The sequence below is a fragment of the Artemia sp. Qi Xiang Cuo genome, chromosome 13 (genome assembly GCF_049724085.1).
Source record: "Artemia sp. Qi Xiang Cuo chromosome 13, ASM4972408v1, whole genome shotgun sequence".
Classification (NCBI taxonomy): domain Eukaryota; kingdom Metazoa; phylum Arthropoda; class Branchiopoda; order Anostraca; family Artemiidae; genus Artemia; species Artemia sp. Qi Xiang Cuo.
The window spans coordinates 62126176-62147101 of record NC_142806.1 but is presented as its reverse complement, the minus strand read 5'-3'; the positions used below and the strand labels follow the sequence as shown (position 1 = coordinate 62147101).

Genomic DNA, 20926 nt, shown 5'->3' with positions numbered 1-20926 from the left:
TGGACTCATCAATTTTAGTTGAGGTTTCAAAACTATGAGGTTTCATTTAAACAATAGTAAAAAAAAAAAAAACAGAAACACAACAATTTAATGACTTGTTAGAATTGTTATGATAGATCGATTCATCAAACTGAGTCGAGGGCTCTTGAAAGAGAACCCAAAATACTTTTTGAAAGAGAACCTAAAATGTTATGATAAGCGGACTCATCAAATTTAGTTGAGGTTTTAAAACTATGAGGTTCCATTTAAATAATAGTAAAAAAAAACAGAAACACGAAAATTTAATGACTTGTTAGAATTCTTATGATAGATCGATTCATCAAACTGAGTCGAGGGCTCTTGAAAGAGAACTCAAAATACTTTTTGGGCAGAACCCAAAAAGTATTCATTACATAAGCTATTGCAAAAGAAGTACCTTTAGAAATCTAATAATCCTTTGTCGTGTCACAATAAATGTAAGCAGCCTATCTATTTATTTATATTTTTTTTTATCATTTTTTAACTAATTATGATTTTTCTGTATGTGTTTCTTGATCTTTTGGTTATGTTTATAACCGATAAAAAATATTATATGTTAGTTAATTTCTTTTTTCTGAAAGATGATATCTTTTTTATGCAACAACATATGTTCCAAATATGCCTCATGATAAGGATACCAATACTTCACTAGAATAGCCAAGATTATGAAGCAGTATATGTTGCTTCATGGAAATTTCATAGATTAGAACAGCACTTAATATCAAACTCATAAAAATGTATATACAATTTATCATCAACCTAAAGAAAAAGAGAAAAATACTCAATCCTAGTCTCAGCCAGCTTTAAAATTCTCTCAAAATTCTTCTATTTCATTATTCTCCTACAATTGTTTTTTCCTATAGAAGTGCTTTGCGATATTAGTGTCTATATTTATTGTTTTTTGTTTTATTTGTTTTATCTTTTACGTATATTAATCCACTTGGGAAGTATATCTTTTAGTGGGAAACAGAAATCATTCATAGTTTGAACTATTCAATAATGAACTATTTGTTTATTGATTTTATATTAATAATCTTGGCTAAGTAGTATGCGGTCCTGACATAAGTGCCTCACTTTCCTTTTTCCATCCTTATATCTACTTGTTAGCTTACCCTTTGGTGTCAAGGCACAATCCGAATATGCAACTTCAACTCAATCTGTCACCATTCCTCTTTTCCTGAACACTACCAAAACTGACCTTTTCACGTTCAGACTAGATAAGTCTGAACGTGATAAGTCTAGATAAGTCACGTTCAGACATGTTAAGTCTGTTCCGAGTCTTAGAATTTTTCCCGTGTTGTATGTTGTACCCCTCACGGATGTTTTACAGTTATTTTCAAAGAGGTTCAACCCATAGAGATGAAACCAAAGGTTTAGATGGGGTCAAAGTATGGAAAGTATGTGTTCCAGTAATATTTTTTGGGAGTGGCAGTTTTTCAGGGCAATTGCATTTCAGTAGGGTGGATGAGGCTACCTTTTATCAATTGTCTTGAAGTATTTTTATGCAGTTAATATGCTTCAAAAATGATTAGCTTGATCTTAAATTTTGTTAGCAAAACATGCAAAATTACATGAGACGATTTATAGTGTTTAGTTCTACCTCATCTGATTTGTGATCAAGGCCAAGCAAAAACGAAAAAAACTCTTAGTCTTCTTTGTTTCATATGTATTCTAAAATGATATGAAAAATATCACTGGTAACAACCAATCTTGTAGCATGAATATATTTCCTTTCGTAAATTATGTGTTTTCCCTGACAAAAAATTATACGGTTTCTGTCGAAGCCCATCTGTATGAAGAAGGTAATACCTAGCGAAAACTTTGGATCGCATTAAAAAGTGAGTAGGCCATAGAATACTTTGTGTTTTGGTATTTTCTTTTTTTTTTAGATTTCGATCCCCAAGTGCTGTTGAATCAGGATAAAATATCTGCAATACCAGAAGGGCTTTTCCTAAAAGAGGACTTTTTATCACCAAGTGAATCTTGTTTCCTCATGAATCGAATTGATTCAGCAAGGCAGAAATTAATTGGTGAGTACCTTATCACTGTTCACTCAATAAATATGTGCACACTACTAAGCCTGGATATCCGAGAGAAACCCTCCAATTTTTCGTAAAGGAGATATACACAACATATGCAAACAAATTAATCGTCATTCAATAACTGTGTGCATAGTACTAAGACTGTATTTCAGAGAGACCCCCCTCCAATGTTTTTTTGCAAAGGAGAAGTGCACAATGTCATTTTCGACTCAATAAATTTGTGCAAAATACTAAGGCTGTATATCAAAGGGACCCCCCCCCAACATTTTTGCAAGGGAGATATGCAGAAAACGTGCACAACAATCAATCTTAACTCAAATAAATTTGTGTATACTAATAAGTTTGTATATCATTGGGAACCGCCCCAATTTTTGGCCAAGGAGATATGTTCAAAATTGTACACGAACTGCAGATGGTACTATTTTTTAGTATAAGTACTATTTTGATATTCATGGTAATTCCAAATACATGCTAGAAAAGCAGTGTGTTTCTTCTGTCGTGGAAGAACTAACATGCAGATACAGTGGCTTTGCCAATTAAATGATATTGTGGACTTTTTTTAAGTAGCAAAAAAAAACCGCTAATATTATATTCATATAAGCTAGTTGTTTCATGGTTGGAGTTCAGTTTTCAAATAGTCTTTTCCATCGTTATAGGTATAAATGCTAAACTCGATCCTCCAAGTCGTTCCTTAGAATTGTAGATCTGCTATTTTGGTAACCTGGCAACACATATTGTCTTTCGACTTGCCTTAACCATAATAAATGATAAATCCCAAATGGGTTTATAGCACAAAAATACTTAGTTACATTCGGGACAAAATATTTTAACTCCAAAATTTTAAGTCCTTTTAATTCTTAGAAAGCTAACTTTCTTTGTCAATCCAAGCAAAAATCAAATGAGGAAAAAGTAGATTAGTCAAACCGGGCTATGTTGTTGCACTACAAAAGAAATTTTGCTGCTAAAAGTAAAATGTAGCCGATGGTTTTGCAGTCCTATTTTTACATTCTTGACAAGTTCAGATGGGCAGGTTTTTTTCGCTTTTTTCTGAAAAATTGTGTTAAATAGTTATTTTGCCAGAAAAAAAGATAATGTTGATCTTTTACTGAGTGTATAAAAAGTTCATATTCGTCTGCCATGCTCTTACATTCATATGATGTACAGATACATCTAATCTACATTTATATGAATTGTTTCTTTTATTGCTAGGATTCTCCTTTTCAAATATCCCATGATTATGGCATGAACTCCACACTATAGTTTTCCATGACAATTCACTTTTGACTTTCAAATTTGAAGTGGAAAATGCTTTTTTTCCATGGCTTCACCTTTTCAATTATTCCATGATTATAGTGTAAACGTTAGACATTGTTTTTCAGGAAAAACGTTTTGCCAGGAAAAACGATACTGTTGACTTTTGTTTTGTATACAAAGTCCATGTTTTTTCTGCCCATTTCTCACATTCATATCAACCAATTTCATGGCAGGACACACCTTTTCAAATTTTCCATCATTATAGCATGAACACCATACTTTGGTATTCCATGATCATTGGTCACTCAAAACAACGCCGTTGAATTTTATTTATGAAGTAGCAAAAGCCCACGTTTATTTCTTGCCCTACAGTAACATTTATGTAAACAACTTTGCTTTAAGTAAGGACTTCAGCTTTTCAAATATCATATGATTATGGTATAAATGTTACTTTTTTTTGTCGTTGCTACTGCTCCTTTTTCATCGTTGCTACTACTACTCCTTGAAGAGCTGCTACCACTCCTCGAAGACCTGATACTACTCCTCGAAGAGCTGCTACTACTCCTTGAAGAGCTGCTACTACCCTCGAAGATCTGCTACTACTCATTGAAGAGCTGCTTCTACCCTCGAACAGCTGCTCCTCCTCCTCGAAGAGCTGTTACTACTCATCAAAGAGCTGCTACTACTCATTGAAGAGCTGCTATTATTCCTCGAAGAGCTGCTACTACTCCTCGAAGAGCGGTTACTACTCCTGCTGCTATTTTACTAGTACTACTAAAGTTAAGGCCATGAAGGTAAACATTTCAGAGAATATTGAGGGAATATTTGAAGTAAATCAGAACACCCTTTTTGCAAGCAGGTTAAGTTGCAGGTTAAAATTGTATATGCAGAGAGTATTAAATTGGAGCTTTCAAAGAACGATTAAGGGGATGTTGGGGATGAAGACTTCTATGCTTTTTTCCGAGGAATTGATGTCTCCGGATTGGGTGTGTTGTTTATTTGTGTAGGTGGAATCATGTAATAATCTTGTGCCTAGCTTGGATTTTTTTGGGGAGGGGGGGGAGATTGTTTGGGTTAGGGTTGGTAGTGTATTATTTTAAAAATGTGTGATGAATGTATTAGTTTAATTTTTCGTTTTATTTCTCCCCTGTTTTTTCTTGATCATGGAGCCTTACTGGGGAGACTCATTTGAAGTATCTTGTCGGTCTCGTATGTGCACTACTGTGGATTTTGTTAAACATTCATGTATTTCTTTTTCTTTCAATAAAGTCAATTCAATGCGCACTTTAATTCTACTACTACTCCAACTACTACTTCTATTGTTACTGTTAATAAGGTCAAGAGAATCAAGGTAAAAATTTCAGGAAAGGTTGAGCGGAAAGTTAAACTAAATTAAAACATACTATTTGCAACAAGTTGTCAAAAGAGTATATCAGCAGTATCTTAGAAACAGTTTAGAATATTCAGTTGAACCTTTCAGGACAATGTGGGGGGAGGGGTGCTTAACTGACCAAAAAGCGATATATGCAAATCGCTACTGGTACTACTACTATCACTATGGCTGCTACAACTAAGGCCATGGTTATGAAGGCGAAAATTTCAAATAATATTAAGGGGGAGTGAATGATTCCTTTATTATTAATAATTTCACAAAACAACAAATCAATTAAACAAGTATAGAAGGTCAAATGACCTGTGCTTAGTGGCTCAATTAATAAATTAATTGACATAAGCAATAACATATAAATAAATCATAGGCAGCGCAATAGCGCTGCCAAAGTAAAAAACGATGTTGACACAATGTATTGTTTTTTTTCTTTTTTTCTTGGTCTTAGACCAGGCCACTTCGTATCGAAGGAGTTGTCGTAGAAACTTCGAAAAGGGCTCATTCGATTGGAAATTGGAACAGCTAGTGCCCATTTTAATAGTCGAAAGTGATTGGAGGGTAACTAACCCACCGCCCCCCCACCCCTATAATTCTCCCAAACACATCTAATCACAATTTTGAGATAGCCATTTTGTTCAGCGTAGTTGATTTCCAGATAGAAAATATGTTTTTGAGAAGGTTACTCCCCCACAACCCTCCGGGCAAGGGTTTGAAGTTATGCCTTGGGGGCATATAAGAACGGTGTTAGCACAATGTAATATTTATTATTTTTTCCTTTAGACCAGGGCACTTCGTATCGAAAAAGTTGTCGTAGACACTTCGAAAAAGGCTCATTCAATTGGAAATTGGAGTGGCTTTTGCCATTTTTAATAGTCGAAAGTGATTGGAAGATAACTAACCCCTGGATAACTAACCTGTGATTGGAAGATAACTATTTTTATTTTTTTTCCTTTAGACCAGGGCACTTCGTATCGAAGAAGAAACTTCGAAAAGTGCTCATTCAATTGGAGATCGGAGTGGCTTGTGCCCTTTTTAATAGTCGGAAAGTTACTTGAAGGCAGCCTCACATCCTTTCCATACCCACCATTTCCAGAAACACATCCAATCAAAATTTTGAGATAGCCATTTTGTTCAGCGTAGTTTACTTCCTGATAGAAATTATGTTTTTGAGCAGGACACTCCCCCACAACCCTTAGGACAAGGATTGTAAGTAATGCCCTTGGGGCATATAAGGTTTTACAGAAAGCGTTGTTGTAGAAACTTCAATAAAGGCTCATTCGATTGGATATTCAAAGGGCTAGTACCCTATTTAATAGTCGAAAGTGATTGGAAGGCAACTAAGACCCCTTCCACCATTTCCCGAAACTCATCCAATCAAAATTTTAAGATAAACTTTTTGTTCCGCTCAGATTATACCTTTGTGCAGGGCACTCCCCCCCCCCCCGCAGTCTTCAGGGAAAGGGTTATAAATTATACCCTAGGGGCATATAAGTTTTTATTGAAATCTTCGTCGTAGAAACTTGAAAAAGGGCTCACTCGATTGGAAATTCAAAGGTGTAGTGCCCTTTTTAATAGTCGAAAGTGATTTCAGGGCAACTTACTCCCCTCTCACGCCCATCTTTTCCCCAAACAATTCCACTAAAAAATTTTAGATAGCAATTTTGTTCAGTGTAGTTGATTTGTGTAGTTTGTTCAGTGTAGCCCTCAGGGCAAGGGTTGTAAGTTATGCCCTGGGAGCATATACGGTTTTTATAGAAAGTGTTGTCGTAGAAACTTCAAAAAAGGCTCATGCGATTGAAAATTCAAAAGGTAAGTACCCTTTTTAGTAGTCGAAAGTGATTGGAGGGCAACTAATCCCCCTCTCACGCCCACCTTTTCCCAAAAAATATCCAATAAAAATTTTGAGATAGCCATTTGGCTCCACGCAGTTTAAAATTCAGGAAATTATACCTTTTATTAGAACACTCCCCCCACAGTCTTCAGGGCAAGGTTTATTAGTTATTCTCTGTGGGCATTTAAGTTTTTATTGAAATATTTGTCGTAGAAACTTGGAAAAGGGCTAATTCGATTGGAAATTCAAAGGGCTAGTGCCCTTTTTAATAGTCTCGAAAGTGATTTAAGGGCAACCAACCCCCCTCTCACTCCCATCTTTTCCCCTAACACATTCAATAAAAATATTTAGATAGCCATTTTATTCAACGTAGTTGAAAGTTCTAGAAATTAGGTCTTTAAGGATGACAATCCCCTCACAGCCCTCAGGATAAGGGTTGTAAGTTATGCCCTGGGGGCATATAAGGTTTTTATAGAAAGCGTTGTCGGAGAAACCTCTAAAAAGGCTCATTTGATTGGAAATTCAAAGGCCTAGTGCTCTTTTTAATAGTCGAAAGTGATTGGAAGGCAATTAACACCTCTTCCACTCCCACCATTTCCCCAAAAACATCCAATCAAAATTTTGAGATAGCCATTTTGTTCTTAAAGCTCAGGAAATTATACCTTTGATTAGAACAACCCCCACAGTCTTCAGCGCAGGGGTTATAAATTATTCCCTAGAGGCATATAAGTTTCTATTGAAATCTTTGTCGTAGAAACTTGAGAAAGGCTCATTCGATTGGAAATTTTATTTACAATCGAATTCAGGAAATGCCCTTTTTAATAGTCTCGAAAGCGATTTGATGGCAACTAACCCCCCTCTCACGCCCATATTTTCCCCAAACACATCCAATCAAAATTTTTAGATAGCCATTTTATTCAACGTAGTTGAAAGTTTTGGAAGTTAGGTCTTTATGACTGACAACCCCTCCACCCCCACAGCACTCACGGCAAGTGTCGTAAATTATGCCCTGGGGGCACATAAGGTTTTTGTAGAAAGTGATGTTGTAGAAACTTAAAAAAGGGCTCAGTCATTTGGAAATTGAAAGGGCTAGTTCCTTTTTAGTAGTCGAAAGTGATTGAAGGGCAACTATCCTCCGTCTCATGCCCACCTTTTTCCCAAACACATACAATCAAAATTTCGAGGTATCAATTTTGTTCAACGTAGTCGAAAGTTTTAGAAATTAGGTCTTTTAGGATGATAACCCCATTAGAGCCCTCAGTACAAGGGTTGTAAGCTATGCCCTGGGGTATATAATGTTTATATAGAAAGTTGTTGTAGAAATTTCAAAAGGGGCCCATTTGATTGGAAATTGAAATACCCTATTTCATAGTCAAAAGTGAGTGGAGCAACTAACCCCCCTGTCACGCCCATTATTTTCCCAAACACATTCAATGAAAGTTTAGAGATAGCCATTTTATTCAACGTAGTTGAAAGTTCTGGAAAGTATCTATTTATGGATGACAACCCCCCAGAGCACCCAGGGCAAAGGTTGCAAGTTATGCCCTGTGGGCATAGAAGGTTTTTATAGATAGATGTGTCGTAAAAACTTCAAAAGGGGCTCATTCAACGTTGCATAAACTTCTGGAAATTAGGTTTTTGAGGATGAAAACCCCCACTCCCCAGCCCACAGGGCAAGGTTTTTAAGTTATGTCCTGGGGGCATATAAGGTTTTGATTAAAAGCGTGGTTGTACAAACTTCAAAAGGGCTCATTTGATTGGAAATTGAAAGGTCTAGTGCCTCTTTAATAGTTGAAAGTAAGTGGAGAGCGACTAACGCAAATGAATGTGCATTGTCAGTTTAAAATACATATGCTGATATTTAGTAATCAAAATGTTAATATTGTTTGATTTATTAAAGCTATAAAAGTAAAAAAAAAAATTTTTTTTAGTAAATGCGGATGCAAATGCGGATTACTCTTGCCCCAGATGTAACCTAGGTATTGAGGATGTCGCCCATTTTCTCACCGAGTGCCAGCAACTTTCTCTATTACGGTAAAAGTTTTTTGCGGGTGGTAACTTGGAGTTCCCGGGGATCCTGAAAACGACTGTAAAAAGATCAATCAGGCAGTTATGTAATTATGTAAATGAAGCGCAGACATCAATGAGTGAAATTTGATATTTATGTTATTTTTCTTGTGGAGTGTGATTAAGAATACTGTTCTGTATGGCCTGTTTTTTTTGGCTTATAATAAATTATTATTATTATTAAAGTGCAAATTAAGTTCTGGCCTTGGGAAGGCATAGGGGTTTTGAGCTCAACTTATGTTGATTTCTGCTCCTTTTGAGTTTGACTCGGTTAGTTATTGTAATTTCTGTTCGTTTTTGGTTTCATTTATTTATAGATGCTGATTTGTGGTAGTTTCTCGCTTAATAGATTATTTTGTTTTATTTTTGCTCATTTTTTATTTAATGGGGTTCTTTACTCTTCTTTGAAAAACTTATTTTGTGGAAAAAGTTTTTTTAATTAATTTCTGTTCGTTTTATATTGACATAGTCTTTTCAGAGAAAAAGAAAATGGTGCTTTAAATTTTTTCGTTTTTTTAAGAATATATAGTTTGGCCTGCTATTTGTATGCTGGAGAAAAATTTTCAGCAATTTTTAACAACATACACCCTCTTGAAAATCTGGACACAAATAGTAGTGTTTAATTTAGTTTCATACCTCCTCTAGTTGACCTGAAATTGAAAACTTGATACCATTCGAAAAAACTGTTTACTTTCTTTGATAGCTTGGATACACTTATGCTTTTTTCTATTTGGTTAAATTTTAAGAGCAGAAGCAGCCCCGAAAGTTTCAACATAATACCCTTAGTCGTTCTTGGGATACTGCTGAGAAGCCTTATTGGGAATTAGCATTAACACAGTGCATTTGATTTAATATTATAGCAACATTTAGTTTTTAAACATAAAGTCAAATGGGAGTGTGAGCTTGGGAGGGGGTTTAGTTTCCCTCCAATCACTTTCCACTATTAAAAAGGGCATCAGCCCTTTCTATTTTCAATTGAATGAGCCATTTTCGGAGTTCCTACGACAACTCCTTCGGTACAAAGTGCCCTGGTCTAAACAACAGCAACAACAAAAAATAATACATTATACCCACATCGATCTGTACTATAAAAATGTTAAGCCTCCCAATCACTTTTGACTATTAAAAAGGTCACTAGGCGTTTCGATTTCCAATCAAATGAGGCCTTTTTCAGTTTCTACGACAACAGTTCCTATAAACACCTTATATGTCCCCAGGGCATATAAGGTGAGCTAATTTCCAGAACTTACAACTACGTTAAACAAAATGGCTATCTCAAAATTTTGATTGGATGTGTCTTGGAAAATGGTGGGCGTGAGAAGGGCGTTAGTCTTTCTCCAATCACTTTCAACTATTAAAAAAGGAACTATTCATTTCAATTTCCAATCAAATGAGCCCTTTTGAAGTTTCTACGACAACGCTCTCATCAAAAACCTTATATGCCCCCAGGGCATAAAACACAATCCTTGTCCTGACGGCTGGGGGGCTGTCATCCTCAAAAACATGATTTCCAGAACGTTCTGCTACGTTGAACAAAACGGCTATCTGAAAATTTTGATTGGATGTGTTGGAGGGAAGGGTGGATGTGAGAGGGGGGTTAGTTACCCTCCAATGACTTTCAACTGTTAAAAAGAGCACAGGCCCTCTCAATTTCCAATTGAATAAGCCCCTTTTGAAGTTTTACGACGAATCTATCATTAAAAACCTTACATGCCCCCAGGGCATAACTTACAACCTTTGCCCTGGGGGCTCTGGGGGGTTTGTCATCCTTAAATACATAATTTCCAGAACTTTCAACTACGTTGAACAAAATGGCTATCCCTAAACTGTGATTGAATGTGTTTGGGGAAATGGTGGGTGTGAAAGCGTGGTTAATTACTCTCCACTCACTTTCAACTATTAAAAAGGGCAATTTCAATTTTCAGTCAAATGAGCTCCGTTTGAAATGTGTACAACAACTTTCTATATTAACCTTATGTTCCCCCAGGGCATAACTTAAAACCCTTGCACTGAGGGCTCTGACGGGGTTATCATCCTAAAAACCTAATTTACAGAACTTTCGACTACGTTGAACAAAATTGATATCTCAAAATTTTGATTGGATGTGTTTGGGGAAATGGTAGGCGTGAGAGGGGGTTTAGTTGCCCTTCAATCACTTTCCACTATTAAAAGGGCACTAGCCCTTTCAATTTTCAATTGAATGAGCCCTTTTTGATGTTTTTACAACATCGCTTTCTATAAAAACCTGACATGTTCCCAGGACATAATTTACAACCCTTACCCTGAGGCCTGTGGGGGAGTGTCCTCCTCAAAAACATAATTTTTAGCTTGAAATCCACAACACTGAACAAAATGGCTATCTAAAAATTTTGATTGGATGTGTTTGGGGAAAAGGTGGGTGAGAGAGGGGAGCTAGTTGCCTTTAAATCACTTTCGACTATTAAAAAGGGCACTAGACCTTTGAATTTCCAATCGAATGAGCCTTTTTTCACGTTTCCACGACAAATGTTTCAATAAGAACTTATATGTCCCCAGGGCATAACTTATAATCCTTGCCCTGAAAAATGTGTGAAAAATGTGGGGGGAGTGTCCTGCTCAAATGTATAATTTTCTGAACTTTAACTGCGTGGAACAAAATGGCTATTTCAAAATTTGGATTTGATGTGTTTGGGGAAATAGTGGGTGTGAAAGGGGGGTTAGTTGCCTTCCAATTACTTTCGACTATTAAAAAGGGCACTAACTATTTCAATTTCTAATCGAATGAGCCCTTTTGAAGTTTGTACGACAATAAGAGCATTCTATAAAAACTTTATATGCCCCCAGGGCCTAACTTACAACCATTTTCCTTAGGGCTGTGAGGGGGTTGTCATCCTCAACGACCTAATTTACAGAACTTAAAACTACGTTGAATAAAATGGTCATCTCAAAATTTTGATTGGATGTGTTTGGGGAAATGGTGGGCGTGAGAGGGGGGTTAGTTTCCCTCCAATCACTTTTGACTATTTAAAAGGGCACTAGCCCTTTGAATTTCCAATCAAATGAGCCTTTTTTGAAGTTTCTACGACAACGCCTTTTTAAAAAGCCTTATATCCCCCGTGACATAATTTACGACCCTTGCCCTGAAGGCTGTGGGGGAGTGTCCTTCTCAAAAAAATAATTTCTATGCAGAAATCGACTACGCTGAACAAAATGGCAATCTCAAAATTTTGATTTGATGTGTTTGGGGAATGATAAGCGTGGGGAGTGGGCTAGTTGCCCTCCAATCACTTTTGACTATTAAAAAGGGCACAAGCCCTTTCAATTTCCAATTTAATTAGCCTTTTTTTAAGTTTCTATGACATGACCTTCTATAAAAACCTTTTTATATGCCCCCATGGCATAACTTACAACCCTTGTCCTGAAGGCTGTCTGGGAGGGTCCTTCTCAAACAAATAATTTCTATCTGGAAATCAACTACGCTGAACAAAGTGGCTTTCTCGAAATTTTGATTTGATGTGTTTCGGGAAATGGTGGGCGTTGAAGGGGTGTTAGTTGGCTTCCAATCACTTTTGACTATTAAAAAGGGCACAAGCCACTCCAATTTCCAATTGAATGAGCCCTTTTCGAATTTTCTATGACAACTTCTTCGATACGAAGTGCCTTGCTCTAAAGGAAATAAATGATACAATGTAATAACATCGTTCTTATATGCCCCCAGGGCATAACTTAAAACCTTACCCCGAGGGTTGTGGGGGAGAGTCCTCCTCAAAAACATATTTTCTATTTAGAAATCAACTACGCTGAACAAAATGGCTATCTCAAAATTTTGACTGGATGTGTTTGGGGGAATGATGGACGTTGGGGGGGCTAGTTGCACTCAAATCACTTTTGACTATTAAAAAGGGCACTAGCCCTTTGAATTTCCAATCGAATGAGCCTTTTTTGAAGTTTCAACGACAACGCCTTCTATAAAAACCTTATATGCCCCCAGGGCATAACTTAAAACCCTTGCTCCGTGGGTTTTGGGGGAGTGTCCTCTTCAAAAATATATTTTATATCTGGAAATCAACTACGTTGAACGAAATGGCTATCTCAAAATTTTGATTGGATGGTTTTGAGGGAATGATGGGCGTGGGGGGGCTAGTTGACGTCCAATCACTTTCGACTAATATAAAGGGCACTAGCCACTTCAATTTCAAATCGAATGAGCTCTTTTCGAAGTTTTTACGGCAACTCCTTTGATACGAAGTGCCCGGGTATGTCGGAATAAAAAACATGGTGGTAACATCGTTCTTTACTTCCAAAAAGGAGCCTTTTTGAAGTTTCTACGACAACGCCTTCTATAAAAAACTTTATATGCCACTATGGCATAACTTACAACCCTTGTCCTGAGGGCTGTGAGGGGGTTGTCATCCTCAAAGACCTAATTCACAGAACTTAAAACTACGTTGAATAAAAAGACTATCTAAATATTTTGATCGGATGTGTTTGGGAAAAAGGTGGGCGTCAGGGGGGTTAGTTGCCCTCCAATCACTTTCAACTATTAAAAAGGGCACTAGCCCTTTGAATTTCCAATCGAATGAGCCGTGTTTGAAGTTTCTACGAGAACGCCTTCTATAAAGACCTTAACCCTTGCACTGAGGGTTGTGGTGGAGTCTCCTCCTCAAAAACATACTTTCTATGTGGAATCAACTACGCTGACTGGCTGTCTCAAAATTTTGATTGGATGTGTTTGGGAGAATGATGGGCGTGGGGGGGGGGGGGGCAAGTTGCCCTCTAATCACTTTCGACTATTAAAAAGGGCACTAGCCCTTTGAATTTCCAATCTGAACCTTTTCTGAAGTTTGTATGACAACGCCTTCTATAAAAACCTTGTATACTCCCAGGGCATAACTTAAAACCCTTGCCCAGAGGGTTTTAGGGGAGTTTCCTCCTCATAAACATATTTTCTATCTGGAAATCAACTACGCTGAACAAAATGGCTATCTCAAATTTTTGATTGGATGTGTTTGAGGTACTGATGGGCGTAGGGGGGGGGGGCTAGTTGCCCTCCAATCACTTTCGACTATTAAAAAGGGCACTGGCCCTTTGAATTTCCAATCGAATGAGCCTTTTTTGAAGTTCCTACGACAAAGCCTTCTATTAAACCTTATGTGCCCCCAGGGCGTAACTTAAAACCCTTGCCGTGAGGGTTGTGGGGGAGTGTCCTCCTCAAAAAGGTATTTTCTATCTGGAAATCAACTACGCTGAACAAAATGGCTATCACAAAATTTTGTTTGGTTGTGTTTGGGGGACTGATGGCCGTGGGGGGGGGGGCTAGTTGCCCTCCAATCAATTTCAACTATTAAAAAGGGCACTAGCCACTCCAATTTCCAATCGAATGATCCCTATTCGAAGTTTCTACGACAGCTTCTTCGATACGAAGTGCCCGGGTATGGAGAAGAAAAATTAATACATTGTGCCCACATAGTTGTTTACTTAGGCAGCGCTATTGCGCTGCCTATGATTATGTCATCAGGAAAAATAATGGCCCCATTGCAACACGGTGTCTATCGGATTAAGAGGGTTGGGGTGTGTTGGGGGTTAAGTGGGAGGATCTTTCCATGGAGGGAGTTTTCATGGGGGAAGGGATTTCCCGGCATTATTTAAAAAAAAACGATCTGAAATTAAATAAAAAAAAGCAAGTTTTCAACTGAAAGTAAGGAGCAACATCAAAACTTTAAACGAACAGAATTTATTACGTATATGATTAGGTTCGCCCCCTAGTCAATATCTTGCTCTTTTTTAGTATTTTCTTTTTTCTTTTTTTTTAGTATTTTCATAAGAGCCATTTATTTTAATTAACGGCCTTTGTGATTAAGGGGTCATTCTTAAAGAATTGGAACAAAATTTGAAGTTCAGCGTAAAGACCGAGGTATTGACTAGGGGGCGAACCCCCTAATAAACGTAATAAAAATATACGAATATAAGTTATGTACGTAAGTTAATTCGTAAGTTACGTCTATTTATTATAATAAAAAAGTTCATAAATAAAATTAAACAACTTTCGAGAAAGCCATTTAACCATAAAAAAGTGAAACTAAAATGCATACTTTGTTTTAATTATTCATGTACGGTGGGCCAAAATCAAAACCTGTATTAATTCAAAAATGTTCAGAAATTAAATAAAAAAACTAGTCTTTTTAACTGAAAGCAAGGAGCGACATTAAAACTTAAGACGAACAGAAATTATTCCGTATATGAAAGGCTGTCCCCTCTTCAACGCCTTGCTCTTTACACTAAAGTTTGACTCTTTCTTACCACTCTGTTTTTTAAAACAATAAAAACTAAATTACCAATCAAATTAGCCTTTACAAAGTTTCTTCGACATTTCCTTCCATACGATGAAAAAAGAATAAATAATAACAACACATTGAGTCCACTTCGCTTTGTGCTTAAGCAGCGCTATTGCGCTACGTGTAATACTTTCAGAACTCTTAGAAGAGATACAGAATTTCGATCTGGAGCTTTTGAGGTCATTATATATTCTATTCGAGTTCTATTGGAAATGCCATATCCCTGAAAAGCAAACTTTCAGACCCAAGGCAAAAAAATCATTACAATTGCCTTCATCTTTGGTAAGTTGCCTGATATAAATTAGGAGAGTTTAAAAAAGAGCAAAACTTACTTGGCCAACTTACTAAGGATTATTTGATAAATTTCTGACGACTATCAAAAAATTCAGAATGTTTCTTTTATTCACTGTTTGTTCTTTTATTGGCTTAAAGTTTCACACAGAAGTGCTAATCAGATGAAATTTGACTTTATGTTCTTTTTACTGGTTTAATATTTTCCCTGAGAACTTTTAACGCCAATTTGGCTTTAAAAAGGCGTTATTATTGTCTCTCCAGGAATACAGAATAATGTGATTGGCTTACATAAATACGTCACAAAAGTAAACGGTAGGGAATTTTTCTCGCCTTTATCCCCATATTTAAAAATCGTAAAATTCACATAATTAACTAATAACTATGATTAGTTGATAAACAATAATAAAAAAAAGCGTTGACAAATGTAAAGAAGTAAAACTCAAGCTCTCTTTTTACGATGAAAGTTTAGGAAAAGAACTTTTTTTTTTCTTCGTTACTATCCTATCCCCCTCCCTAAAAAACAAAGACTATACAGTTAATTAATGAATAAAAAATGATTAAAATTGTTTAAAGATGTAAACCTGTATAATCAAAACGCGCTTTTTACGATCAGACTGTAGAAAATAAATACTTTTTTTTCTCTCCAGTATCGCTATTTTATAAATCAGAATATATAAAATTAATTTGATTGGATAATAATCATAATTAATTAAGAATATATATATATATATATATATATATATATATATATATATATATATATATATATATATATATATATATATATATATATATATTACTTTAACTGTAATTTAGTTAGGCAAGGATTTCTTGCCACCAGAGTAAATTTTATGTAAAAGTGAATTTGTAGTGAAGCTATAACGGCTATTTTCAGATGAAAATACAAACCCTTTGAAACATAGAAGTGTATTCCACTTTGGTTACAACTTTGATTATTCAACAAATGATGTCGATAGACGTAAGCCATGCCCTCCAATTCCAGATTATATTCTTGAGTTAGTAACACGAATGAAAGTGATGAATTTGGTTCGTTTTACCCCTGATCAGATAACGGTTAATATCTATGAACCAGGACAAGGTATATTTCATTTTTATCAATTTTAGCCTTTTTATGATATTCACCGGTATTACTTATCATGATGCTCTTATAAACTTAAAGGCTCAAAATCTTTTTTTTTCTAAAGACATGTGTTTATTTTTCAAATGCACCAGACAAGTACGTAATGTTGTGGCCTGTTTCTACATGTACGTAATGTTGTGACCTGTGGCCTGTATCTGTTCTTTGGCTAAAATCTCAAAGTGAAAATTGATGATTCTTTTAGTTTGTTTGAATGAAGGCTGAAAGCACGGGATATAAATTAAGAAAAAAATTATCTAAAGATGAGACAAACCAGAGAACATGAGAAATTTTTGTCAGTGAAAGTTCTGAAGAAAACATTAAATTGCACGGCAAAACAAGATAAGGGGAAGCCTTCATTTAAGGGTCAAAAAAGGCCACTTTGTGTGCTTTTTTACGTTTACGGTTTAATGAAGGTTAAAAACACGTGACAAAAATAATACATATATATATATATATATATATATATATATATATATATATATATATATATATATATATATATATATATATATATATATATATATATATATATATATATATATATAAACATGAGACTTTTGTCTTCAGTGAAAGGTGTGAAGAAAACATGAAATATTTTAGTAAAACAAGATAAGTGGAAGCCCTCACTTTTGTGTCTAAAAATGCCCATTTTTACGGTCTACTTTACGTTTACGGTTTACACATAATTCGGGATAGAATTAAAAAAAAAAGAAGGGAAAAAAATTTCTGGATTTGAAAAGCCCGCCGAGAAACTGCCTTTGCAGAAGAGATGGAGGGACATCAAAAGGGATGGAGTTCCATAGTAGAATGGATTCATAAAGTGGAGATCTCTTTAAAGACGCGTTTCGTTTGTCAATTTGTGCTAGCGAGTATCTAATGTTTTGACTTCGCTAACTGTTGGTAGGATAGAACCTCAATTAGAGATTCCTTTAATTTGTTTGACGGAAGCTAAAATATTATTAGATTGACGAAAGCTAAAAAAATATTAGACATTCCAAAGACAAGAGAAAAGTGACAATTTCCTTTTCTATGAAGAACCTCTGGAAAAGTTATATCTCATGGTAAAACATGGGACGTGGAAGCCCTTAGAGTAGTGCCTTAAAAGGCAACTTTTTGAGGAAAGGGACACTTTTTCTTTGATTTGTACTGCTTTTTTCCCATTTTATACGGATGCAGTGGATGAATTTAGTTATTTTTACGGCTAGTCGGATAGCTGTCGAATTTGATCTATCTCTATTTCTTTCTTTCTTTCTCCCTTTCTCTCTATCTCCATTTTTATTTCTTTTTCTCTTTCTGTCGACAAATGCTCTGTGTTCATTCAGAAATAAAGCTGGCATGTGTCTGCAAGTAATAATCAATTAGAATAAACTTCAAGAATTGTTTCAACTCAAAAATCCAGTATGTACGAAATAGTCGTAGGTTAGCTTGGAAAAATCTTTGTTGGTCAAGTAGGTTAGCTCAGGGCTCTTTACCCCCATCCCCGAACAGTTTAAAGTGATCGACAAGAGAAGCTTGGAGCAGTTAGTCGTAATGTAATTTATTGAAAGACCCAATATGTCTTAAAACCTTCTATATCTGTTCGATCAATAAGTGTCGAAAAGTTCAGTCTTTAATATATGGCTGATCTCAGTTCTTAAAAACAAGCAGAAAGTACCGAATGCTAGATAGCGTTGGTGAATTTTTTCTCCCTAGCGCCATTTTTCAATCTCAGAAGTTTCTTATGCACTCAAAAGGCAAGTCCAAGTGTTTCAAACGTTACCGATCAATACACAGATAGTTACGGAGTTATCGCTGTAACATGTGTTTGAATTTTTACTGTGGCGGATGATCAGAGTTCGTTGGGGGATACCAAATAATGGTGTTGGTAGGATATGCCAGATTTTGATGGATACCAAACCTTGCCCTGAGACAGGCCTGTACTTGTAAACGACGTCTACTAAACAGAATTTGATAAGAAACATCAAATTCGTTAAATTTTGCGGATAAAATTCGCGGACAAATTTTGCGGATAAAATTCGTGGATAAAATTCGCGGACAAATTTTGCGGATAAAATTCGTTAAATTTTGCGGATAAAATTCGTGGATAAAATTCGCGGACAAATTTTGCGGATAAAATTCGCGGATAAAATTCGCGGACAAATTTTGCGGATAAAATTCGCGGACAGATTTTGCGGATAAAATTCGTTAAATTTTGCGGATAAAATTCGCGGATAAAATTCGCGGACAAATTTTGCGGATAAAATTCGTTAAATTTTGCATCATTTGTGTGTAAATGAAATTTGAAGTTTGTGTGTAACACACAATATTCTTCTGTGTAACCTTTTATGTTCTTTTAAATTTTCAGTTTTTAAGAGTTTTCAGTTAAAAAAAAAATATATATATATGAGTTCCAGCGTCATTCAAATGAGGTGGGGTAAAGGAAATTTTAATTGAGATTATTTTTAAATTATTTACTAAGATTTTTTAATATTCAGATTATTTTTAATTTAATTTATTTTTAATTAAGCTTAACTAATTACCATAATACCTGCCTTTTCGCCCGACCGTTCAAGCTACGCGAGAGTTGGTACCGTCATCAGTATTAGAGAAATTTAAAAGATTTAAATTTTCTTTTCAGTTATTTCCTATACTCATTTTCAAGTATGTATAGAGGGGCATAGTTTAATTGTTGTTATTTATTCACAGAGATCTCTTTTTACTTGTCGTTCAATTCCATGAACGGTTTTTATTGCCCAAATAATTTCTTGGCCACGCTGACTTTCCATTTATATTTAAAATGAAATGAAAATATCAAAAAGGGTAAAACTTTTTAATAAGAATCTGAACTTAGCAAGAAAAAAAAGTATTAGCCTAATAAAAGATCAAAAATATCTAACATACTATGTACTATGGTGAATGAAGTAAATGTTCGGCAAATGCTGATTCGATATCTTTAGTCTTTTTTTATACTTATAGGAGGAGTCTAGTACTTTTCTGTGGTATTGGAGTGTATCTTTTTTTTTTGACGCATAAAAAATGTTTTAGCCTATAAGAACAAGGTAATCTGTACATATCTCTTTTTTTTTTTTTTGTTTAATTTTTCATTTTTTTTTTTTTTTTTTTTACTCATAACAAATGTTGTAGCCTATAAGAACAAGGTAATCTGTACACACCTCTTTGTTGTTGTTTTTTTTTTCATTTCTTTTCTTTTCTTTTTTAAAAATAAAGTTTTATAAGAACAAGTTAATCTTTACATACCTCTTTGTTGCTTTGTTTTTATTTGTTTTTCAATTTTTTATTGTACAGCTTCATTTGCGGTATTAGTAAATATTATATAGTTAGTAGGGATTTAAAAGCAATTTTTATGTACCTAGCATATTTTTTAGATTCTTTCTTTAATTTACGCGATTGACAAAGAACAAACGGATAAGATTTGTAATTGATTTGTCTTTTCTTTTGTTTATTTTATCTTCTTGCATCATTTTTGGCTCGTGTAATATTTTTGTTCTTTTTATATTTTGATGAATCACATTTTCTGAGTATCCATTCCCAATAAAAATACTCGTAATGAAGATGAGTTCAATCTTGAATTTCTTTTTGGGATATTAGTTTTAATACCCTATCAGCTAATGAAATAATTATCCTCCTTTTGAATATGAGGATTTGACATAAATTTCCATGAAATTTTAGATTGTGCCCCCCCCCCGCCCCCGGACAAAAATATTGATAAAGATTCGACCAGTGTTTTTCATAATTTACACGAGATTGTTTTTTCGATTGCTCGGAAAAAAACATTTCTTCCTTTTTTCAGACAAAAGTATAAACAGAGGGTTCGTGTAGTAAAATTAAGTTAGTAATAAAATTCTGCACGGGGCCAATCCCTGGAAAACAGGGTGGGATGACTTTCTAGTGGCAATCTAGCACAAAGTAGGTATTCATAGTCTCTATGGCCTAATTGGTGAGGGAAGGGGAGGGGATGAGTCTCGCTCTATCCCTTATCCACCGAGATTCAAGTATGGTTATGGTGAATAATATTTCTGCATTTTCCATCAGGTATTCCTTCGCATGTGGATACTCATAGTGCATTTGAGGAAGACCTCGTTTCTCTCTCCCTCGGATCCCCTGTGGTCATGGAATTCAAGCACCCTGATGGAAAACACTGTGATGTTCTTCTGAAAGAGCGATGTCTTATGATAATGAGAGGAGAAGCTAGGTATTCTGTTTTTTATAACTAAGTTTTCATAGTTTTTTTCTTAGAGGGGGGGGGTAAACCTTCTTACATTTTTAAAAACTGGCAATTATTTTTAATCTGGAAAATGTTCGTAAGCAATGAGACAAATACTTTCTACGGAGGGTAGCAATGAACTTGCTGTATTCTCTTTTTTTTTTTTTTTTTTTTTTTTTTTTTTTTTTTTTTTTTTTTTGTTAATGGTGATCCTTTCAATAAAAGGAAATCCTTGATTTATTAATAGTTGAACTTTGCTTCTATATCCAGTTTCTGCATTAAAAAAAAAAAAAAAAAAAAAAAAAAAAAAAAAAAAAACTGTGCAAGAATGTTAGTTTGTCTATTTAAAAGTTTAGCTCATTTCTGAATGAATG

General features: G+C 35.2%; 1 protein-coding gene across 4 annotated transcripts in view; it reads left to right on the top strand.

Moving 5' to 3' along the window:
- The window catches only part of LOC148945522 (tRNA (carboxymethyluridine(34)-5-O)-methyltransferase alkbh8), a 73557-nt gene that overhangs the window by 26137 nt on the left and 26494 nt on the right, over positions 1-20926 (top strand). For 3 of the 4 annotated variants that reach the window (XM_089098692.1, XM_089098694.1, XM_089098693.1), the window contains exons 3-5: positions 1908-2048; positions 16103-16306; positions 20381-20540. In XM_089098692.1, the coding sequence (XP_088954818.1) occupies positions 1908-2048; positions 16103-16306; positions 20381-20540 (505 nt within the window). The remainder of the gene's footprint in view (positions 1-1907; positions 2049-16102; positions 16307-20380; positions 20541-20926) is intronic. The other variant, XM_089098695.1, reaches the window with a different exon arrangement.